A 25,775-nucleotide genomic window follows, 5' to 3' on the forward strand; every position below is an offset into this window, starting at 1 on the left:
ATTTACAGCTAACGAGATTTTTTAAGCAGTATGCTAAGAGAAATTCATTTATTGAGTCAACATTTTTTCTGGTTTAAAAGGAAAAACCAGGTTTCAAAGCTTTAAAAATTTTGGCAAAAGGCTTAACAAAGATTGGATGTAAGAAAGTTTAAAATGGAAAAAGAGCTTAGTAATTTTTGATTATTATAAGAAAGGTTACTTTTTGATGAAAATGCTTTTGAACAAATTGGAATTAAAACATACAAACAGATCAGAACTTTATGGAAATGTTTTTTGTTTATTACTAAAGAGTACAAACAATTGATGGATTTTAGAAAGCAGAAGATGAATGTAATTTGAGCCAGAGGGGGATGCTGACTATAACCATGGAATACCATTTGAGAGGAAAGTATTAAGAGTGGAGGAAGAAAAAAAAGGAAACTCGTCTTTCTTTTGCAATAAGTCTTTTGCAAAAAAAAGGGGGGGGATGATTGAGAGAGAACAGTGCACCACTCACTTTTGACTCAGTCTGAATCCTCTGCTTGTTTCAGCTTTCCTTATCTTTCAGCTAATGAGATTCAAAACAGTTTGTGCATGAACACTTTTATTAATGGAGCAACTGGTTTCATGTGATTTGTGCATAAATCGAAGCAACCATGATTGGTCTAGATATGAATTGAAACAGTGGATAAGAGTGAGCTAGAAGAATCTAATGCTTTTGATGCCAATGATAATAAGGAAAGGAGTGAAATATGAAATTGGGGAGGTTCCAACCATTCACATTGCTTTTGTATAACATGCCAGTAGTGGTTTTCACTTACCTTCGCTACCGGTTCGGAACTGTGAGCTCGCACAGTGCTTCTGCACATGCGCAGAACTTTCTGTGCATGTGCAGAGCGTCCGTGATGACGTCCGGGTGGGTGGGCAGAGCCTCCCGCTGCCATCACTACCGGTTTGCCTGAACCGGGGCAAACTGATAGAATCTCACCACTGGCATGGACCCTTTTCATCACATAGACACAGGTTGCAGTGGTTGAAGGGAAGCAGAGGAAGAAAGACACAGGAAAAGGATCAGGAAGTAGATGGGTTGGTGAGATGCATTCACGGACACTGTATTAATAGCTGTGCTGTGAGGTAAAGGAGGGACAGAAAGGAAGGCACTGGGCTAGTGGAATATGCCACAGTGAGAATTTTTGAGACCATCAAGGAACCAATTATATAAAATAAACAATATTAGCTCCATGTATCCTTTTTTCTGAAGGATTTCCTTCTTTATGAGCTGTGGTGGCACAGGGGTTAGAATGCAGTACTGCAGGCTACTTCTGCTGACTGCTGTTTATCAGCAGTTTGGCAGTTCGAATCTCACCAGACTCAAGGTTGACTCAGCCTTCCATCCTTTGGAGGTCAGTAAAATGAGGACCCAAGATGTTGGGGGCAATATGCTGACTCTGTAAATCGCTTAGAGAGAGCTGTAAAGCACTGTGAAGCTGTATATAAGTCTAAGTCTAAATATATAAAGGGGTGATGTATTTCAGCATTGCTACCTCACCATGAAATATTTTTAGAATCTTCAGGATTTTGTTTTGACTGAAACTAGGAACAACAAAATTGTTCCAAGCTTTTACTTTGTCCAACCTGCAGCTGATCCAGAAGAATTTCATAGAACCTCCAGATTGCAATTTGCTTCTTTAACTTTCAAAATAAGATACATCTTCTGCTTCATACCATTCCATCTTCAGCTCTTAGCAGATTAGCCCTGACCAAATGGCTAATTTTGAAGAAAGATTGTGTATCTAACCAGGAGCAGATGGAATAAAAAGAATATGACAGAAAAGCACTGAGCTTTCAACTTGCAATATATAAATATAAAGACGAGAGCCAGTTTGGTGTAGTGATTAAGGCACCAGGCTAGAAATCATGAAACCATGAGTTGTAGTCTCACTTAAGATATAAAGTCATCTGGGTGAGTTTGTGCTAGTTACTTTCTCTCAACCACGACAAAAAGGAAACAGCAAACTACTTCTGAAATCTTGCCAAAACAACTGCAGGGACAATTCCAGGCAGTCACCAGGAGTCAAAGCTAACCTGAAGACACCAAAAAGCAAAAAGCAAAAAATCAACCTCAAGATAATATCTATTTGGTTTAGATTTTTTTCTGCAGCAAAAAGATAACAATCTGGGGTGGGTGTGGGTGTGGGTGTGTTTATGTATGTGTAAAATCATTACAACAATGAACAAATCTTAAAGTTAACAAGTTAAATATTTTAACAAAAATTGTCACACATGATTTATGGCAGGTAAGAACGCCAAAGACTAAACAATTGAAGAGCCTCTTGAAAAAGAAATATATCTCTTCCCTAACTCTTATTTGCTCATAATGCATATAGAACTTGATAACTTTAAACCTATTGACATGGATTTTTAACTCAATGGCTAATAAATATATATAGTTCTTTTTTTGGGAAAAAAAAAGCAAATATTTGAGAAAAAGAACAATTGAAACTAAGTATTAGCTTAGCATTCTTATGCATGTTCTTATATAGCTGATTCTGTGACAGTTGCTTTTGTGTTATTTCAGCCTTATTAAATTTGGCTTTCCAAGCATAGATGAAACATTACCCTGAGGAGAAAATAAACATGGGTGGGTGGGAGGGGCATTCATCTTTGCTTTTGTGGTTTTTTAATTGTTGCCCTTAAAAATGCACTTAGAATATAATTTATGAATATTTTTGAGAAAAATGATTTATTTATTTATTTCCACCTCCTCTATATGGCATATTTTTGTTTATTGAACAGATTTTTATAGCTGTCCAAATCATACACAGTGACTCCTGCTGGCATAAAACAATAAAAAAACACAATTTGAATCCTCCCCCAAACTCCACCCTCTCCCCTATGGTAACAAACATAAACAAGGCACTTGATTAATTCTGTAGGATCTACAAGCCTACTAACAAAACCATGTCTTTAGGCCTTTCAGAAAAAATAACAAGGTAGGGGCCACCTATTCCTCAAGCAAGAGTCATAAATCCAAGAGAATTTTCAAATTATGGACTTTATCTGCCTGGAACAGTGCAATCCCATCCATGGCCAAAGTTGATAATTCCCCAAGAGCCAAGGAGCCCTGTTCCCAACGTCCCTCCTGCCAGGGTTCAGTTTTAACCCATTGCTCCCCATCCAGACCTCAACAGCCTCCAGACATCAAGACAGGACTGTCACAGCATTGACTAATTTGCCATGGTCTGTATTCACCAAATCGTAAAAAGGAAACAACACAAGTAGCCGCATTGTTGTTTTTTCTTGTTTTGTTTTTTCCCCTCACTGGAATTATTTGATATTGTTATATATGTTTACTGTAGTGTGTCCTTCTTCAAGAGTTCTCACTTACCTTCAGGTTTTTTCCTATTAACATTACATATAGTATATAATTTTCATTGCTCAGTGAAAGTCCAAGATATATTTTTGACTACATTCAGCTTTAGTTTTCCTAATGATCAGGATTCATGAATTAAATATTCATTTTCCCTTGGTGTCAATGCTACTTTGACTTCCTTGATTAAGTCTTCCATATTATTTAATATGGTAAAGGGTAGCTGATTGTTTTATACCTTTTCGACTTTTTTCAAGAAGGAAATTATCAGAAAAATAGGGTAGGAATTTTCCAAAAAGGACATGTATGAGAGACTTTCTTTCCAAATAGATATAATTGAAGTCCTCCATCTCTACAATTCCATGTCTCTTTGAAGATCTGCTTATTTTTAAAGATAGCAACTTCATCTGCTCTTGATTGAATGAGCAACAATAGACCCTTATAATATCTTTTAATCTAAATATTCTCTATAGATGTGGATATATCGTCTTTTCTACTTCTTCAGTCCCTTTCAGACAAATTGTACTCTTCAATCATATTCTGTTCACTCTTGAATATTCCTTCATTTGGCAACTATTGTCGACCCAGCTTCTCAACTGTTACAGTCTGCTTTTTGTGATATATAGACATTAGAATGGAAAGTTAAAAGTGCTTGTTAAATTTAAATTCAAAATGAAATCTATTCCTTTGCAACATTGGCTTTTCTGAAATCCAGAAATACTACTAAAATATTTTATATGAGAAAATATCACTTCAAATTTTACTAATTATATTGTTTAAGTTAATCTCTGGTTTGTTCATTTGTGGCAGCAAAAGAAGTGTGGAAATAAAATGATAATAAGAGCTTCCAAACTCCTTCTGTGGCTTTGCTGAAAGAAAATGGGAAAGTGCTGCTAGTATTATTATCTGTTTACAAATACGTGAAGTCACAGCTGCCAGTTCTTAGCTGGTGTTGGCATTCATACGCATTGAGTTCTTCCCAAGAATTTAGGATGTCGTAATGTATTGGCATAGTATATGTGCAGATCCAAGCAATATGGCCTTTTGCAATTTACAGATGGACATTTTGTCAATGTGTATATTTTCTAAGTGCCATCCAAGAATTTTTGGTATTGGTACCCTGTGTGTCAATATGGGACCACCATAGCCAATTTAGGCCATATTCTTTCAATTTCAGTTTTCAGATCTTGATATTTTGTGATTCCCCCCCCCCAATTCTTTGTTTTCCTTTCTACTAGCAATAGCACTTAGACTTTTATACCATTCTATAGTGCTTTACAGCCCTCGCTGAGCGGTTTATAACATCAGCATATTGCCCCAAAAAATCTGGGTCCTCATTTTACCAACCTTGGAAGGATGGGTGAATCAACCTTGAGTTCATCAGAATCAAACTCCAGACAATCGGCAGTGTTTTCCTGCAATACTGCATTCTAATCATTGTGCCACCATGGCTCATACTATCCCCTGGTATTGCCACATCAATTATCCATCTATCTTCTTTTCAGTCACAGTTAGATCTGAGTATTATGATTCAAGACTGAATTCAGAAATCCCACAATATTTCAACCTTCTCATTTTCAACTACTTTTCCAATTATATTATTCCAGTTTTTCACTACTGGTGCATGATGATCTTTACAGGTGTTCTAGTGAATCATTTTGGTGAGTGTATTATGTCATTGTTTATAATCAGTCTGATTAATCTTTTTGCAAGAGCCAAATATATGGTCTACTGTTTCTTCTGCTCCTTTGCACTACTTGTTCTTTGATTTTGATGGAACTACTTGTTCTTTGATTTTGATGGTTCTTCAGTTCTGGTCTTAATTACATCAGTTTGAATAGCTTACTCTCGAGCAGCCAAAATCCAGCCTTCAAGGGTTTTTTTAATTGTTCCAGTTGAAAGCCATTGCCAGGTTTTATCTTTATCCACTTTCATCTCAGTCTCTTGTAGAAATTGACCATGTAATGCTTTTCCTTGTCAGCTTTCTAAACATTATTTAGAGGTTCATGTTTCATTTCCTACACATTCAATAAGTTCTAATTTTTAACTTGCATCAATGCTTGTTCTTGGTTGTCTGTGACATAATCAGCCTGTGCATGTTTTTCTTCTTTGACAGTTTGTTTGACTTGAAGTAAACTTCTGTTTCATTTCTGTGAGCAGATATAATCTATCTGTATCATTGTAGGAATGTAGTATAGTGAATAATCATGAATATTTTTTTTTTGCAGTCTAAACTGCCTGGTTCACTTTGTATATCATATCACATGTATGGCCCAGTCATTAAAGGTTTTGATGGTGTTTCCAACCTTCAATTTTACCTTCAGTTCAGCCCTTTGCTCAGTGTATTATAATTTTTTTTATTTTTAATTAACATCATTATATTCATCATTTTTATTTTTAATTAACATCATCCAATACTATTTAATTATCACATAAATTCCATGGTCAATTATTTATCAAAAGCAGAATTCAGATAGGTGTATGTAGTATTATATGTAGATGATACCGTGATTGTATCACTATTACATATAAGACTAAATAGGACATTTCAATCCATGCTCTTCTTCTATAGGAAATACCAGCATCTGCAGCTAAGATGAATATACAAAAAAACCCCAAAGAACTTGGTGTTTGCAAAAAGACTCCAAAGCCTAAAGTGGATTATTAATAGGCAGAGACTTGAGCAAGTGCCATATTTTAATTATTCAGCAATTATGTTCTCTTCAACTGGAAATTGGAAAGCTCATTTCTTTGTAGGCAGAAGGTTGAAAGTTTTTTTTTTCTTTTTTTCATTCAAGGGCTGCCATTAAGCTTTTATAGTCAGGTCAGACGCCTAACATAACTCCTTCATTCAGTGCAGCTGGATTAGGAAATAAGACACCTGTATTTGAGAATATTTTGGCCCAGGTTTCCGAACAAAACAAAAGTATTTCAAGTGAGTGGTGTGTCTCAGTATATCACTGCAATTACAGGCTGACCTAATAAAGTTTGTTTAAAAATACCTGGATGCAATAATAAATCATAGTTTTTGTAGAAAACTGAATTTCTCACCTCATAGTATAGTCTCACTTAATGTTGGTATATTCTGGGGGGAAGGGAGGGTGCAGGTTGGACAATATCCAAATGAGAGTTTTCTATCCAGTAAAGGATAGATATAACTGAGCTAGATAAATAGCGAAACAAAAACTAAGAGATAGGATTACAAGGACAGTATCTTTGAGAATATGGTTCTCAAGAATTGGCAGTATCCAGCCCACATCTTTAAAAATATTGTAAATTAATTTAGTAGCTCACCAGCTCCTCCAGGATAAATAAGAGTATAATTACAAACAGGCGCAAGCATAATAGATGTAAGGTACCTTCAAATGATTATTAGCTAATGGACTGCACAGTCCAACATTGATGGTAGTTTGTTCTTCATCTATAACTTTCATTTGATCAGTTAATTTTTAGCAGTTTGAGAATTATTATATCCTTACCCATTAGCCAGGGCTAATATATTTCCAGAAACAGTTCATGGTCAGAATCTGAGAAAGAGAACAAAATGAAAATATTTTGAAAGATTTTTAGACCCCCCCAAAAGAGAGAATATGTATTGGCCATTCACTAACACTGATCAATTAAACATATTAATGGTATAGTACAAATATACTTCTGTACCATAATCTTTCAGCTGCCCTGAAAATTTCCATTTGACTTGTGATTTGGTTGAACTTAAATAAGTTGCCTTCAGCTGTTTGTCATTATGCTTTTAAAATAAGGTTCTCTTTACAATGTATATGCATTTATATATTGACAGACAAACTCTTTCATCTTCTAGGTTGAAATTAGAAGATAGAAAGAATAAATTGGTTAAAAAACTTGAAGAAACTAGTCATCTAACCACCCATTTACATTCCCAGCTTAAAAGGTAAGATAACTTTGTTTACACCAGATTTTTGACAAATGATAATAACAGTTTGTCCAAAACTGCTGTTGGCATACTGTATTTCTGAATTGTCTATTTTGATTTAGGTGGAATATTAACTTGGAAGCTGTCTTACACAAATGTCTTCTTACTAAAAGTTTGGTTAACCAAGTACTGAACTGCAAATTTTTTGCCCAGCAAAGAATATATATGACTGATCTGTTATAGCCCTTTCCCTATATTATTCAAGCTACATTGGTGGAAAATTGTGAAACAAATAGGTTGGCTGTTTCTACTATGAGTAACAATCAGTTTTGCACATGGAAATATTGTTACAAAGAAAGGTCATAAAATGAGGCAAAATTCACTTAACAATTATCTGCTTAGCAACAGAAGTTTTGGGCTCAATTGTGGTCATAAATTGAGGACTACCTAAACCATTTAGGCAAAAATGAAAGATATAAATCATGAATATAAGTACATTGCATCTTACTTCAAATGCTCATTTTCTCAACACATCTGTGCACAGATGCAAATGACAATCACTAAGGAATAGCTTGTATTAATGTTCTTTTTATTGATTTCATAGTGCCGTCTTTCTTTAAGGGCAGCACTGCACTAATGTGATTCCATTTATTGAGAGAGTGTTTACTATGATTAATAACCAGTGAACAAAGCAGTATTTCCTTAAACTCAGAAATGTCCATGTTATATGGACATTTCTGTACTGTATTTTGTTTTCCTTTCTCTTCAGGTATTATGTATTATTTGTTCATATACTTGAATTGTCTTTGAATGGCTGGGTGGACTGGACATTACCATTTGAACCACTATAAGTCCATGTATTTGCCATATGCTAAATAAATAAATGTTCATATACTTTACCTACCAACTGAGTAGAAAATACCAGAATGAGAAAAATAAGGTATCTCAAACAGTGATCTAAGACTATCTAAATTTAGATAGGAGTTGTGGATTGCTAAATACAAAACTACTTTCTTATTGTTCTAATTGTAGTTTCTAATGTGTCCTCATGAAACTGTTACAGTAATCAGCAATATTTTAAAGTGGTAGAGATTGTCGCACAATTTTGTGCAGTATTACACAAAATTGATATATTTAAAAATCAGGGTTTTTTTTAAAAAAAAGAATTATAATTAAAATAACTGAATTTTTTTATGATTGCTTATATGTTTTTTTTTAAAGAGCCATCTAAGGAAGTCATGTTGCTGCTATAGTTAATACTCTGTCATCTGAAATTTCTTTTTGGTAGTATTCAGACATTGCAAAATGTGTTCCTTTTAAAAGATATTATTATACTTGTCAATTTAATGACTAACATGGATTAAATTTTAAGTTTTACCTGTGATTTGAGATCATCTGAATATACTACTGATAGAATAGAATGACAGCTCTTTGCTTCTTTGTTGCAGCCTCTCTGCCAGTACGTTATCAGTGTCTTCAGGGAGCAGCTTGGGATCCTTAGCATCTAGTCGAGGGTCCCTGAATACATCTAGTAGGGGGTCACTGAATTCTCTTAACTCTACAGACCTCTACTACAACCAAGGTGATCAACCTGTAGATTTAGACTATCAATATAAATTGGATTTCATATTACAAGAGAAATGTGGTTATATTCCTTCTGGCCCTATTACCACCATTCATGAAAATGAAGTGGCCAGCTCCCATGAGAAAATGGGATACAGTGACTCTTCCAGTTCTTTGGCAGCAAGGCATCCACCTAAAATAACTGAACCTCCTAAATCTGTCACATCATTCTCTTCAAGATCTTCCCTTTCATCATTATCTCCTCCTGAATCACCTTTGGTTTTAGAAGGTGGCTTTTCAGTCCCTCCTCGAGATTCTCCATTACATCATTTCACCGCGGACTTTGATGACTGCGATTTACCCAGTGACTTTACAGGCATTACTACCTGTGAGAAACAAATTTTCCTGGATTCTGAAACTAGAATATCTTCTCAATCACTTAATGATAAATATCGCAATGAAAGTGTTTCACAGAGCATATCACATTCAAGAAATACAGGTAAATATGTCTTGCTGTTCAAACTCAGCCAATTCTCCCTCTCTGGATCAAACTCAGTTACTTACTCACTTAGCAGCCAATATGTCCTCAAAAAATTGTGCATTTTTTCCTGATAAGCTGATAAGTCACTGTTAACAAATAAAATCATCATCAGCTCAGCACATCACTTCTATATGAAACTTTAAGAAGTAGGACTAGATATGAAAGATCCAGGGAGATTAAACTTGAGAAACTACTATAAAGTGGGTAGAATTCTAAAAATTGTGGTGAAACAGCAACAGCAAACAAGCAAACAAAAAAAAAAAAACAGGCAGTAAATGTACTAGAAAGGATATCACAGCAATAGGAAGATATGATATAGTGGTGAATATCTGTAGCTCAGGTGCAGGATTTAAGTGAAGGCTCGGAGAATGAACCTTCACTCTCATAAGAAGATATACTGACAATAGAGGCACTGAGACAGAGACACTGGATAACTTTATAACAGGAAGATGTTCACAAAACCAGTGAGCTGCCATGGGCAAAATAGAATCCCTTGAGGGCCAGTGCTGTTGATAATATCTTCACTATTCTGTAGTTTCAATCAGCTCATTTAACAGCACAGGTAGGGAAGCTTGTGCCCCAAAGATCTGATCTTAAGCTGCACATCGTTTTCCCCACATTTTCTACAATCTGTTTCTACCTACTAATTACTGAAGTTAAAATAATCAGGTATCTATCTGGGTTTAATAGTCCTTCCCTGCTGCAGTGAAACTTCAAGAAAAAGATAAATTCTTCCAGTCTGGCAGCCTATTCGGGTATCCACTGACCTATTTGCAAAAGGGAATTAAAAATAAGGAAGACATTTTAAAAGACAAATAACACTTCCATTATAGCTTGATTTTTCTTCATTACTGTTCACTTCATTAAATGAATAAAGTATGATGTCGACAGATGAGAACATACTATCCATGGTTTCAAGGACTGGCCAAAGGTGGGGGAATGAATTGGCATGTTGCAGAGAAGGTTATAAGTATATATTGAAAGCAGTCATTCAAAAAAAAAGTGTGAATGTGACATAATCATTCTAGAAATCTTATAAATTCATTAGTATGGTAAGTGGTGTTTAGTGGATTAACAAAACCAATATTTTTAATTTAATTTAAACCTAACTATTTTAATGAAGTTAGTAATTCTGCTGAAAAATACCCACTTTTAAGGCAGTCACAGTGTTCTGTGGAGTTCCAAATATTCCTTCATTTTCCAAGATATTTGTTTTATCTCACAGTATGTATGCATTTCAGACTTCCAATTGTGACTGACCAAGGAGTTTCCATTTCTGTCTGCAATTTCTGCGTTTCATTTCTCTCTTACTCTATTATTTACTTCTAGCCATGGTTATTTTTTTGTATGAATTATTTGTATGCTGCTTCTTAAAGTAATTCAAGGCAGCCTACAACAATGTATTAAAAACAGCCATAAAATCCAAGTATTACAAATCTTTTTTAAAAGCTTCAAAAATCTAATGTTGTTCAAATTTAATCCCCCCTCAATTCCTCAGGGTTGTATGTATTTCTTCCTCGTATTAATATATCTGATGAAGCACCACATGCTCTACAACAAATTATATCACAATAAATAAATGCTGCAAGATTCTTTGTAGTTTTTACAATAGTTTAACAGACAGTTCTTTGAAAACTTTAAAAATACCTGGTGTACAAATAATCACACAAAGTGATGTCTCAAATTTGGGAGCAGCTGGCGGTTCAGAACTTAAGTAAACTGCATGAATTTGTTGTGAGTGAATTTGGATTTGTTAATTGACATCACAAGATCTTTATTTTTATTTCTTTTTACAAGATCAATGTAAATGTATAGAGATGAGATTTGCTCCCACCCCTCACATCTTGTACCAAAAGGGTATAGAAAGAAAGAGGAGATTGTTGTATCTTTGTATCTCAAAGGAAGTTCTTGATCTCAATGGAAGTCATTGTGAATGAACTTATCCCATTGGCCTATTTAAAATCAGGAAGGAGGAACAGTCAGAGAGGCTGCTGCAGGGATGGAAATAGGAAACAGGAAGAAAACCAATAACAGCCATTTTTCCCACTGTAAAATGTGTCCCAAAATGAATGTATTTTTAAGTGTAAACCATTCTGGAAATGTCATAGTATAGAACTTTCTTAGAATGTGCTTGTTATACTTATGGTTGAGATTAAAATTTTAGCAATAGCACTTAGACTTACTTACCGCTTTACAGTGCTTTACAGCCCTCACTAAGCCGTTTACAGAGTCAGCATATTGCCCCCAAAAATTTGGGTCCTCATTTTACCCACCTTGGAAGGATGGGAGGCTGAGTCAACCTTGAGCCTGGTGAGATTGGAACTGCCAAATTGCAGGCAGCCGGAAGGTAGCAGAAGTATATAACATAATGAAATCTATGACAGAAATATTCTAAACAATGCTAGATTAGTTTTAACAGTAGTAAATGATGCCCATGGCTGCCAGCAAGGACCATTTTTTTCTTGCACCAGCTGTTACCTCACTGTGTCCAGTAAACTTTTTGATAGCTGTGAATTATTGTTTTGCATATTTCACCTGTGTTGTTTACTAAGAACTTGATTTATCAGTATATTGACTTAAACAGATCGAAGATGCATGTTCAAAACCTTTTTGCTCCTTTACCCCAAGTTTTTGAATAATGTATTGCCATATTTTGGTTGAATACTTCAACCAAATATAAACCTTTTCACATACAATTCTTTTAGTTAGAAATCGCTGTTATTTAGTTACATGTGTAGAAATAAGAACATTATATAGTGGCGAAACTACATTTTATAGTGTCCTTCAATCAAATGGTGTTCCCAAAACAATAATAAGAATTAGTAATAACAATAATAATGAATGAGTAGTAACATGTAACATACAGTATTGCTCAAAGTCTCTCTTGAGCGAAGCCTGACCTCTTGGTGACTACATGAACATGCCATCCTATTTGCTTGGTAAAATACAGGATGTCTTTTTAATTTCCTAATGAAGTTTGCCACTCTGTGGTTTCCTGATGGTTCCCTTTACGTACAGACCAGTTGGGACCCTTGTTAGCTTTCCCCAAATCAGTTGAGAATGACTAGTTACTGTCACTTGGTGTGTCAGTTAAATAATTAAAATATGTAAATTTAAAAGCATGGGGAAATAAGAAAGGAGTGTTTGCCATAAAGGCAGTATAATGAATACCATGAGAGGAATTCTAGAAACCCTGGTCCAGCAGCAACCTGCCTCAGTTCAAATGGCAATAATACCCAGAGCAGCAATGAACTCAAAGCCAAAGGAAGCAGATTGTAAGAACAGGTGTTCCCTCAAGTATTTCAACTCAAGCCATTGTACTTTGAAAGTAAGCACCTATATCTTTAACTCTGCTCTTTGTGGCTCGAGTAAAGGATGGAAGTGTCATTGACATTGTTGCTTAATTATGTAGGTTGATGTTGGGAATATTGGGATTAAAGTACATTGTTTAGCAAGCAAATATTTGTAGTGAAAGAGGCTGGTTTACACTTCTGACACTGTGTCACTTGCCAATTTGTCCAAACTTGGCTCCCAGTATTGACAGTCTGCCATTTGCTCAGTTCCCTGAGTAGAATGAAGGGGCGGAAAAACTTTGCAATGCATACAATAATATTTCAGTTCAGGGAGGCCACTGTTCCTCAGACGGCCGGCTGTGAATCCCTTTTTGTGAAATGGGGTCATGGGGTTCAGATGGGTTTGCTGATCACGTACCTGGCTCCCTGCCACGTGGCAACAGCCCTGCCCGAGCTACTCAACGTCATCGCCGCGGTGGCGGTTGATACCCCTAAGCTTATGGTCATGGGGGATTTCAACCTGCCGTCCGTGGGTGAGACGTCAGAGATGGCTCGGGAGTTCATGGCTTCCATGACAGCTATGGACCTGACCCAGTTAATTCATGGCCCTACCCACACAGGGGGAAACACGCTGGATCTGGCTTTTGTCTCTGGACAGTGGTTGAGGGATCTTGATATAGGGGATATAGTTACTGAACCCTTGTCATGGTCAGATCACTCTCTCCTTCGTCTCGACTTTCGAACCGCTGCACCCCGCCGCAGGGAGGCGGAGCCGGTCAGATGGTTCCGCCCCAGGCGCCTGATGGAACCTGACAGATTCCAGACGGAGCTTGGGCCATTTCCTGAGGTTCTGGCACACGCCTCGACTGGAGACCTGGTGGCCGCCTGGGATAGGGCGGCTGCTGGTGCTCTGGATCGGGTCGTGCCTTTGCGGCCTCTGACCCGGCGCCGATCTCAATTGGCTCCTTGGTTTACCGAGGAGCTGAGGGAGTTGAAGCGCCGAAAAAGACGCCTAGAGAGTAGTTGGAGGGCCAGTCTTCTTGAATCTGACCGGACACTAGTAAGATCCCACATTAGGAATTACTTAGTGGCGATAAAAGCAGCGAAATGTAGTTATTTTGCTGCTCTTATTGCATCATCAGATAATCGCCCGGCCGCCCTCTTTAGGGTGACCCGCTCCCTGCTCCACCAGGAAGCGCGGGAGGACCCCTTGGAGGGTAGAGCCGAGGATTTTGTTCAGTATCTGTATGACAAAATCACTCAGATTCGGGAAGATTTGGACTCCGACTGGGTAGTCTCAGGGGGAGAGACAGGGGCAGGTCTTGAGAATGTTATCTGGGATGAGTTTGATCCTGTGACCCCTGAGGACGTGGACAGGATTCTGGGTAGACTGAACGCAACCACTTGTTTATTGGACTCGTGTCCTTCCTGGTTAGTACTGGCTTCCCAGGAAGTGACACGAGGCTGGCTCCAGGGGATTATAAACGCTTTGCTGAGTGAGGGTGACTTTCCCGCCGCCTTGAAAGAGGCGGTGGTGAGGCCTCTCCTCAAGAAGCCTTCCCTGGACCCGGCAATGTTGGTAAATTATCGTCCGGTCTCCAATCTTCGCTTTGTTGCGAAGGTTGTTGAGAGTGTGGTCGCGCAACAGCTCCCCCAGCACCTGGATGAAACGACGTATCTGGATCCGTTCCAGTCGGGCTTCAGGCCCGGGTACAGCACGGAAACGGCATTGGTCGCGTTGGTTGATGATCTCTGGAGGGCTCGGGACAGGGGGTGCTCCTCTGTCCTGGTCCGGTTAGATCTCTCAGCGGCTTTTGATACCATCGACCATGGTATCATGCTGCACCGGTTGGAAGAGTTGGGGGTGGGAGGCACTGTGTTGCGGTGGTTCTCCTCCTTTCTCTCTGACCGGTCGCAGTCTGTGTTGACAGGGGGACAGAGGTCGACCCCGAGGCCCCTCATATGTGGGGTGCCGCAAGGGTCGGTCCTCTCGCCTCTCCTGTTCAACATTTATGTGAAGCCGCTGGGCGAGATCATCCGTGGTTTCGGGGTGGAGTACCATCAGTACGCTGACGACACCCAGCTGTACATCTCCACCCCGGATCACCCCAACGATGCCCTTGAAGTGATGTCCCGGTGCCTGGAGGCCGTACGGATCTGGATGGGGAGGAACAGGCTCAGGCTCAACCCATCCAAGACTGAGTGGCTGTGGTTTCCGACGTCCCGATATAGTCAGTTGACGCCATCACTGACTATTGGGGGCGAATCATTGGCCCCCACGGAGAGGGCTCGCAACTTGGGCGTCCTCCTGGATTCACGGCTGTCTTTAGAAGAGCACTTGACGGCCGTGACCGGGAGGATTTTTCATCAGGTTCGCCTGATTCGCCAGTTGCGTCCTTTCTGGATCGGGACTCTTTACGCACGGTCACTCATGCCCTTGTCACCTCCCGGCTGGACTATTGCAACGCTCTCTACATGGGGCTCCCCTTGAGGAGCACCCGGAGGCTCCAACTGGCGCAGAGTGCGGCCGCGCGGGTGGTAATGGGAGCGACATGGCGTTCCCATGTAACACCTCTCCTGCGCGAGCTGCACTGGCTCCCGGTGGTCTTCCGGGTGCGCTTCAAGGTTTTGGTTACCACCTTTAAAGCGCTCCATGGCTTAGGACCCGGGTACTTGCGGGACCGCCTACTACCACCAATAGCCTCCCACCGGCCGGTACGCTCCCATAGAGAGGGGCTCCTCCGGGTGCCGTCAGCCAAACAATGCCGACTGGCGGCCCCCAGGGGGAGAGCCTTCTCTGTGGGGGGACCTACTATCTGGAATGAGCTCCCCCCAGAGATACGGAGGATCCCGGATCTGCGCACCTTCCACCGCGCCTTAAAGACCTTACTATTTCACCAGGCCGGCCTGGCCTAATTTTCCCCCTCTTTTATAAAAGATTTTTAAAATTTTAAATATCTTTTAGTATTTATATATTCAATTTTAAATTGGTTTTAAAAGTTTGGGGTTTTAAATTTGTCGGGGCCAAAATTATTTAATTTGATTTTATTCTATTTTTTAAATTTTGTATTGTATGTGTTTTTATTGTCTGGCTGTGCACCGCCCTGAGTCCTTCGGGAGTAGGGCGGTATAGAAATCTAATAAATAATAATAATAATAATAATTTAGCTCGAGTTTAACACACTTGGTGAATGTACTAGGTATGAAATGGTACATTCTGTAGCTTATCACAAAATTGCTAACAGTGTAGAATCTGCAGATAGTTGAGGACAGATACTTTTGGGATAGAATTTTTTTTCATTTAGTTTACAAGGAAAGGGATGAGGAAGATTGTAGATGTCTACTTTTTACAGCATGAGACTTTAATTGGCAAACTCTAACCTTCTCTAGTTCTCATTCAGCAATAATTGCTCCAGTGTGGACCATTTCTACCATATACTATACATCAATTGGAACATAGTAGAGTTTCATTTTTGTTTCCCAAATCTTATATGTACTTAAAATATATATAATCCAATAATCCAAAAAGGATGATTGGTTTTGTTGTTGTTGTCAGTTGCAAAGTCATGTCCAACCCATCGCAACCCTATGGACAACATTCCGCCAGCCCTTCCTGTCCTCTACCATCCTCTGGAGTCCATTTAAGCTCACACCTACTGCTTCAGTGACTCCGTCCAGCCACCTCATTCTCTGTCGTCCCCTTCTTCTTTTGCCCTCAATCTTTCCCAGCATTAGGTTCTTCTCCAGTGAGTCCTTCCTTCTCATTAGGTGGCCAGAGTATTTGAGTTTCATCTTCAGGATCTGGCCTTCTAAAGAGCAGTCAGGGTTGATCTATTCTAGGATTGACCAGTCTGATCACCTTGCAGTCCAAGGGACTCGCAGGAGTCTTCTCCAACACCATAGTTCAAAAGCTCAATTCTTTGGCACTCAGCCTTTCTTATGGTCCAACTTTCACATCCATATATTACAACTGGGAAAACCATAACCTTGATATATACACTTTTGTTGGCCAGGTGATGTCTCTGCTTTTTAGAATGCTGTCTAGATTTGCCATAGCTTTCCTACACAAGAGCAAGTGTCTTTTAATTTCGTGGCTGCAGTCCCCATCTGTAGTGATCTTGGAGCCCAGGAAAATAAAATCTGTCACTACCTTCATTTCTTCCCCATCTATTTGCCAGGAATTGAGAGGGCCAGATGCTTTGATTTTAGTTTTCTTAATATTGAGTTTCAAGCCAACTTTTGCATTCTCCTTCTTCCGCCACATCAAGAGGCTCTTTAGTTCCTCTTCACTTTCTGCCATTAGAGTGGTATCATCTGCATATCTGAGGTTGTTGATATTTCTCCTGGCAATCTTCATTCCAGCTTTTGATTCATCTAGCCCCGCCTTCCTCATTATATGCTCTGCATATAAGTTAAATAGGCAGAGTAACAGTATACAGCCTTGCCAGACTCCTTTCCCAATTTTGAACCAATCAATGGTTCCATGTTCAGTTTTCACTGTTGCTTCTTGACCCGCCTATAGGTTTCTCAAGAGACAAATAAGATGGTCTCGTACTCCCATCTCTTTAAGAACTTGCCACAATTTGTTGTGATCCACACAATCAAAGGCTTTAGCATAGTCAGTGAAGTAGAAGTAGGTCCCTGCCATTTTGATCCTTTATCATGCCCATCTTTGCATGAAATGTTCCCGTCATATGTCCAATTTTCTTGAAGAGATCTCTGGTCCTCCCTATTCTATTGTTTTCTTCTATTTATTTGCACTGTTCATTTAAGAAGGTATTCTTATCTCTTCTAGCTATTCTCTGGAATTCTGCATTCAATTTGGTGCATCTTTCTCTTTTTGCCTTGCCTTTCATTTCCCTTCTTTCCTCAGCTATTTTCAAAGCTTTCTCAGACAGCCATTTTGCTTTCTTGCATTTCTTTTTCTTTGGGATAGTTTTAGTTGCAACCTCTTGTACAATGTTGCGAACCTCCGTCCATAGTTCTTTAGGCACTCTGTCTATCAGATCTAATTCCTTAAATCTATTTAGTAGTATAGTTTACTACTATTTAGTAGTATACCTCTGCTGTATATTCATCAGGGATATGATTAGTTCATACCTGAGTGGCTTAGTGCTTTTCCCTACTTTCTTCAATTTAAGCCTAAATTTTGCAATGAGAAGCTCATGATCTGAGTGACAATCAGCTCCTGTCTTGTTTTTACTGACTGTATAGAGCTTCTCCATCTTTGGCTGCAAAGCATATAGTCAATCTGATTTCTGTGTTGACCATCTGGTGAGGTCCATGTGTAGAGTCGTCTCTTGGGTTGTTGGAAAAAAGTGTTTGCTATGACCATTGTATTCTCTTGACAAGATTCTATCAGCCTATGCCCTGCTTCATTTTGTACTCCAAGGCCAAACTTGCCTGTTATTCCGGTTATCGTTTGGCTTCCTACTTTAGCATTCCATTCCCCATGATGATAAGGACATCATTTTTGGGTGTTAATTCTATAAGGTGCTGTAGGACTTCATGGAACCGGTCAATTTCATCCTCTTTAGCACCAGTGGTTGGGGCATAGACTTAGATTACTGTGAAATTGAATGGCACTTTGCCTTGGATTTGAATTGAGATCATTCTGTCATTTTGGGGATTGTATCTCAGTATTGCTTTTTCTACTCTTTTATTGATTATGAAGGCTACTCCATTTCTTCTGAGGGATTCTTGCCTACAGTAGTATACCTGATGGTCATCTGAATTAAATTCACCCATTCCTGTCCATTTTAATTCTCTGATTCCTAAGATGTAGATGTTCAGTCTTGTCATCTCTTGTTTGACCATGTCCAGTTTGCCTTGATTCATGGATCTTACATTCCAGGTTCCTATGGAGAAAAAATCTTTACAGCATTGGACTTTCCTTTCACCACCAGTTACATCTACAGTTGAGCATCCTTTCAGCTTTGGTCCAGTTGCTTCACTCTTTCTGGCGCTACTAGTACTAGCCCTCTGCTCTTCCCCAGTAGCATATTGGACACCTTCCAACCTGAAGGGCTCATCTTCCAGCGTCATATCTTTTTTTCCTTTTGGTACTGTCCATGGGGTTTTCATAGCAAAGATACTGGAGTGGGTTGCCATTTCCTTCTCCAGTGGATCCTGTTTTGTCAGAACTCTCTGCTATGACCTGTCCATCTTGGGTGTCCCTGCATGGCATAGCTCATAGCTTCATTGAGCTACGCAAGCCCCTTCAGCACAAGGCAGTAATACATGAAGGGGATGATTGGTTTTACATCCTGCCAAAACAAAGGAGAGAAAGAGTGATGGTTTAAAGGGACCATGAATATGCCACTTTTGGTGTAGTGGTTAAAGCACCAGCCTAAAAACTGAGACCATGAATTCAAGTTCTGTCCAAGGTATGAGACCAGCTGAGTGACCTTAGGCCAGTCCTTCTCTTTCAGCCATAGGAAACAGGCAGGAGGAAAACCCATGAAATATTGCAAAGAAAACTGCAGGGATTTGTCCAGGCAGTCATCAGGAGTCAATACTGACATGAAAGCACAACAAATAATTATTTCCCCTCACCCTTGGCCAGATCAAGATTAATGTTTAATGATGTTTTACCGACTCTTCCCCTGATAACACAAAATGTCCCAATCTGAGGTTTTGAGTTATCCCACTAGTAAAGATTTATTCAAAAATATAAAACATACATTCACAAATATACAGTAAATGATTTGTCATTAATAACAGTTATTAGATTAGTTAATTATCACATCAGTTGGCAGCAGCTATAGTGGTCAACTTTTAGGGTCAAGGGGCTTTGAGACCATGTTGATTCCTAGCAGCTGCCTCATTGAGTCCCTGCTGTTTTCTTGGCAATGATTTTAGATTTGGTTTGCCACTGTCACCTTTCTAGGCTAAGAGGGAGGCGCCCTCAAAGTCATCCCATCTGGTTTCCTGTGGGTGGGACTAGAACTCATGGTCTCTCAGTCTTTAGCCTGGTACCTAAGCTAAGCAGGGTCAGCTATGGTCAATTCTTGAACATAGACGATCAGGTAATTTTACTATAGGTTAGCCTAGATTGTAAAATAACAACAACACATGATCATTCATGAAAATTCCAAAATGGGATATTGCTTGTTTTTAGTTTTGAGTTTTAATTGCAGGCTAACCAGAGAGGGAGAAGAAAGTGAAATGTCAGAGAACAATTTGGAACATAGCAGTACAATTGCATGTATATTCATTCAGAACTACCCATTACATTTAGAAGACATGATTGCATAAATAAGTTTTATCTAATTCTTAAAATTACAAAGCCCCCATGTCAGATAATATACTTTGGGATATTATTTATTTATTTATTTATTTATTATTCAAATTTCTATACCGCCTTTCTCCTTTCGGACTCAGGGCGGTGAACAGCCAAAATAAAACATTTATACATAAAGTACGATTAAAAATAGATTTAAAATAATTAAATTTGGCCCATAGTTTAAAATTTATCAATTTAAAATCCATATCAAAATTTAAAATCAACCATAAAATCATAAAATCAAGAGAGACCGGCTAACTGAAAGAGATAAGTTTTTAGGGCCCGACGAAAAGTCCGGAGGTTGGACTCTTAAACATTATTTTTGTATCAATATTAATGTTAATATTAAAAATTACTTTGAGACTTTTATTTCTGTATTTTTAATGTACATTCTCCATTATACAAACTCTAATTTCTTGAATTCGGTAAAAATTCTTTAACTGTCATTGGAAAAAATTATTCATTATACCATCTCCTCCAATTTAAAATTCCTGAACCTGCAAGGGTCTCACTCAGTTACAAGCCTACTGATGGACTGTATATGCCAATGCAATGCAATGCAATGCGGTTTACTTAAGTTCTGAACAGACAGCTGCTCTCAAATTTGAGACATTACTTTGGTGATTATTTGTACACCAGGCATTATTACAGGCCTACTGATGGACTGAATGTGCCAATGTAGGTAAAGAGCACTAGGTTACGAAAGGTTATTATAATTCCTGTCTCATAATCAATCGAATGCAATGAAAAGCTTCCTAAAAGTTATGAAAATATTTGGATTATGTCCAGTTTCAAATTTATATCTTGTAATTCTATTGATTTTGATAGATCAATAAAACCTGATTTTTAGTTTTGCTCACATTGAAATCAATCAGTTCTAGACTTGGTTTGAACAGAGCTTTGATAATGGTGCACATGCTTGTATTTTCTCTGCATCTTTATTTCAGGCAGAGGAAACTTTGTCTCCTGCACACAGCTTTTTTTCTGCGCAGAGCATCTTTTGGAATAACAGATTTAGAATAACTGTAAAGTTCTTTCATAGATAGACTCTGTCATTGTCAAAGTCGATTCCAGACCGCTGTGCTTATTCCTGAGAGTAATCAATAAATCATGTCATCACCTTCACCTCTCTCAAAGTGGTGAAAGAAAAAGCACTTCATCATCAAGGAAAAAGCATCCCTACTGCTATAAATGAAAAGAAAAATGCAGCAATCAATCCTCTAATCTGAAGCCTTAAAATTTAAACATCTTAACAAGATGTAAAGTCATGACTCAGGAGGGGGGTGTAATGCATACCAATACATTTAGTTTCTTGATAGATAAAAGGACTCCATGCACTTGCAAGTTATTACATTACAATGTGCTGCTTGCATTGATTGTACTATGGTTTCTGCAAGAAAACTAGCAAGAATTGAATTTTCAAATCAGGAGAAAGAAACTTGAATTTTCTCTTAAATTTTGTGGTAGAGTCCTAGATTCTGTCACTGGTGAATCCAAAGCAGAATTGGGATTTATATCTTACCATATAGAAATTTCAGAAAAGATTTTTTAAAAAAACTTAAAGTATTTAGAATCTAATTTGCTTGTTGTCAAAAGTCTTTAGTTTATTTAGGCACTCTGCATTCCATTTGAGCACTCTCAAACTTTGTGATTTGCAGTGTTTCTCCAATATGATTGAAATGGCAACAATGAAACAGAGAAAGATTTCTGAATAAAGGTGAACTTAAATTTGTAGCCAATTTAAGCCATAACTGTTTAAATCTCAGAAGTTCAACAATTTTGTATAGATGTTCTGATGAAATCATATGTTCCTATTTCCTATTAAGCAGTAAATTGGGACTTGGGGTGCATTACAGCTTAAAATGTTTGTTGCTTGAGATAAAAAGGCATGTTTTTATATTGTGTGTGCAAAAATCAAGAAATTTCAATAGTAGCTATGGAACAAAATTGCAACTATATGTCTGCATAGCAGGTTAATGGTTGGAAGACGAGACACAGTGCATAAAGATAGTTCTGTTGCCAAAAAATCCATTGAGCTCAGCACTGTTGGCTCTGAAAATAGTCCCTTACTCTGAAATTGCCAACTTATTCTACCTAATGCTAGGACCTGTCTCAATTGACACATTCTCCTCTTGCTTTTTGGATTTTGAGAAGAGGAAAAATTGATGGCTGAATGATAGGGATCCTTACTTTTAAGAGTTGCAGAAAAGTACCATAATATGTCGCTTTTTTCAGCCTTATAAAATGCACATAGTGGTAAAGAAGCCTCATTCTAAATCTGAAAAATTTGAATATTATTTCAATACATGTAATGCTTGTGATAAAATTTAATTACACTTTTGGAACCCAGAATCTCTCATGTGAGTTTGACCAGGAGTTGAAAATGCTTTTCTTATTCACAGCCCAAAATAAAGGTTTTTTCCCTTTACCTAGGTATTGACTTTTCAAGAAGAACAAGAACTCCTTTGCTTGATGAGAAGACAGGCTGTGTATCTGCTGCTGTATCTGATGAGTCCATGGCTGGAGACAGTGGTGTATATGAAGCTTCTGTAAAACAGTAGGTTTAAAGCCAGGAATATTCCTATTTGTCAGAGAACAAAATTAACAGTACATTCAAACATTTGGCTTTGTACCCTCCAGCAATTTCAGAACAAATCAAACAAATAGGGCAAGGAATAATAAAAAGAAAGATTCCGAAAAATTAACAATCAGGAGAATAAAGAGTCAGTGGAACAGAATGAGCATTCTCCTAGGTAAAAATGACACCTTAAAATCTGTGTAAATTTGTATTAATATCAATACTGGAAAACATTCTCCATAGACCTAATTTAAATTTTAAAATAATACAATTGAAGAGTTCGAGAACTGATCAGTCTTCATTATGGAACATTCTAATATGTTTAGAAAATAAGTATTCAGATAAATTTTTAACAAGTCTTAATTATGCAGGCATTTATAATGGAGAGTACATGCTTTAATTTATTGAAAGACAATAACATTTAAATAAGGCACAATAATTTTATTTTATTTTATTTTAAAAAAATATTTGCCGCCCATCTCATATCCAACAACTCTAGGCAGTTTACAGCATAAAACATTAAAGAAAAAAGACATTAAAATTAATAGTCATGGCACACAACAGATAAAATTCACAATTGCAAACTGTTAAAACCAGATGGGAAAGCTTGACACACAAGAAGTGGGGAGATGGGATTAGATATTAATTAATCACCCACTTCCAGTATGAAGCTCCCCTATTGGGTCCCAAGCCACTTGGCAGAGCCAGGTCTTGAGGCTCTTTCAAAATTACAGGAGGATGGTATGTTCCAAAGGGCAGGAGCCATGACAGAGAAGGCTCTCCTCCTGGAGCCCATCAGCTGAAATTCCTTGGCTGACACGATCTGCAGCATGTCCCCTCTGCCAGCGCAGGTGGTACGGGCCACTCCCATCAGGATGAGACAGTACCTCAAGTAAGGTTAACAAACATAGCAAAAGTAATTCATTAATTTAAGCAAAGAAATAGAAAACAGAAAAGTTGTTCCAATATTGACCTAAAAATTCCAATGTAATCTTATATCTCAATGTAGTAATTATATCCCAGTGCAGTAATCTTATATCCCAGTGTAGTAATTTCAAATATATGAGATCATGTCTGTACAAACTACTACATTTTATTATGTCTTTTTTTCAAATTCCATTTGTTTGTAATTAAAGTATGTAAACTAGGATGCGGCGAGGAGGGGGTTGTGGGGTTTTTTAGGGAAATTTTTAGATAAGGTTTTAAAGGTTTCTGGGAGGGGGGTGGGTTCGGTGGGTTTGGGGGAGAACCTGTCGGGGAGGAGGCCAGAGCCGGCTGAAGAGCATGGCACTAGAGATGCGGGAACCGGGGTCAAGGTGGGGGTTAGAGCTTGTGTTATGGATGGTCATTACATCAGTACGGTGGGTGGGAGGGGCAGATATGGCGGGAGCAGGGGGCCACATCAGGTTGTGGGAGCACGCGCCCGCTGGCTCCAAGCGGTGGCGCGCTCCGGCCTCCAATGCTCCTCTCGTTCCCCAGGTTGCACAGACCCTCAGGCCCTGGGCCTTCGGCTGATGCTGTGCAACGCCCGGTCCGTGGTAAATAAAGCCCCCCTCATTTGTGATCTTGTTCAGGAGGGGGGAGCGGACCTGGCGGGTATTACGGAGACCTGGTTGGGCCAGGAGGGGGGGGTTCCCCTCGTTGAGATGTGCCCACCCGGTTTCCGCGCATTCCATCAGCCGAGGACACAGGGGAGGGGCGGGGGGGGTGGCGGTTGTCATTAGAGAAGGTCTTGGTTCGAGGGAGGTCACTGTTCCTCAGACGGCTGGTTGTGAGTCCCTCCTTGTGAAGTGGGGTCATGGGGTGCAGATGGGTGTGCTGGTTACGTACCTGGCTCCCTGCCACGTGACGGCAGCCCTGCCCGAGCTGCTCAACGTTATAGCCGCGGTGGCGGTTGACACCCCCAGGCTTATGGTCATGGGGGATTTTAACCTGCCATCCGTCGGTGAGGCGTCTGAGGTGGCTCGGGAGTTCATGGCTTCCATGACGGCCATGGACCTGACCCAGTTAGTTCATGGCCCTACTCACACGGGGGGAAACACGCTAGACCTGGTTTTTGTCTCTGGTCAGTGGTTGAGTGATCTTGAGATAGGGGATATAGTGATCGAGCCCTTGTCATGGTCAGATCACTCCCTCCTTCGCTTTGACCTTCGAACCGCCGCACCCCGCCGCAGGGAGGCGGAACCACTGAGGTGGTACCGCCCCAGGCGCCTGATGGATCCTGATAGGTTCCAGACGGAGCTTGGGCCATTTCCTGAGGCTCTGGCACACGGCTCGACTGAGGAGCTGGTGGCCGCCTGGGATAGGGCGGCCGCTGGAGCTTTGGATCGGGTCGTGCCGTTGCGGCCTCTGACCCGGTGTCGATCTCGCCTGGCTCCTTGGTTCACCGAGGAGCTGAGGGAGATGAAGCGCCGGAAAAGACGCCTGGAGAGTGGTTGGAGGGCCAGCCATTCTGAATCTGACCGAACACTGGTAAGGTCTCATATTAGGACCTACCTGGTGGCGATAAAAGTGGCGAAATATAACTATTTTGCCACTCTTATTGCGTCATCAGATAATTGCCCGGCTGCCCTGTTTAGGGTGACCCGCTCCCTGCTCCACCAGGAAGCGCGGGAGGACCCCTTGGAGGGTAGAGCCGAGGATTTTGTACAGTATCTGTATGACAAAATCGCTCAGATTCGGGAACATCTGGACTCTGACTGGGTAGATTCAGCGGGGAGGACAGAGGCAGGTCTTGTGAGTATTATCTGGGAAGAGTTTGATTCTGTGACGCCCGAAGACGTGGACAGGATACTGGGCAGACTGAGCGCAGCCACATGTTTACTGGACCCGTGTCCCTCCTGGTTGGTGCTGGCCTCTCGGGAGGTTACACGAGGCTGGCTCCAGGGGATTATAAATGCTTCCTTGAGTGAGGGTGTCTTCCCTGCTGCCTTGAAAGAGGCGGTGGTGAGGCCTCTCCTCAAGAAACCTTCCCTGGACCCGGCAGTGTTGGCAAATTACCGTCCGGTCTCCAACCTTCGCTTCATTGCGAAGGTTGTTGAGAGTGTGGTAGCGCGACAGCTCCCCCAGTACCTGGATGAATCGTCGTATCTGGATCCGTTCCAGTCGGGCTTCAGGCCTGGGTACAGCACGGAAACGGCATTGGTCGCGTTGGTTGATGATCTCTGGAGGGCTCGGGACAGGGGTTGTTCCTCTGTCCTGGTCCTATTAGACCTCTCAGCGGCTTTTGATACCATCGACCATGGTATCATGCTGCACCGGCTAGAGGAGTTGG

General features: G+C 39.8%; 1 protein-coding gene across 1 annotated transcript in view; it reads left to right on the top strand.

Annotated features, from left to right (window-relative positions):
* The window catches only part of WWC2 (WW and C2 domain containing 2), a 159,921-nt gene that overhangs the window by 108,291 nt on the left and 25,855 nt on the right, over window positions 1–25,775 (top strand). The window contains exons 10-12 of the mRNA XM_070948153.1: window positions 7,170–7,259; window positions 8,690–9,303; window positions 22,357–22,480. Coding sequence (XP_070804254.1) covers window positions 7,170–7,259; window positions 8,690–9,303; window positions 22,357–22,480 — 828 coding nt within the window. The remainder of the gene's footprint in view (window positions 1–7,169; window positions 7,260–8,689; window positions 9,304–22,356; window positions 22,481–25,775) is intronic.

Source organism: Pituophis catenifer, unplaced genomic scaffold (assembly GCF_029215685.1).
Source record: "Pituophis catenifer annectens isolate HBS135680 unplaced genomic scaffold, rPitCat1.0.hap2 SCAF_8, whole genome shotgun sequence".
Classification (NCBI taxonomy): domain Eukaryota; kingdom Metazoa; phylum Chordata; class Lepidosauria; order Squamata; family Colubridae; genus Pituophis; species Pituophis catenifer.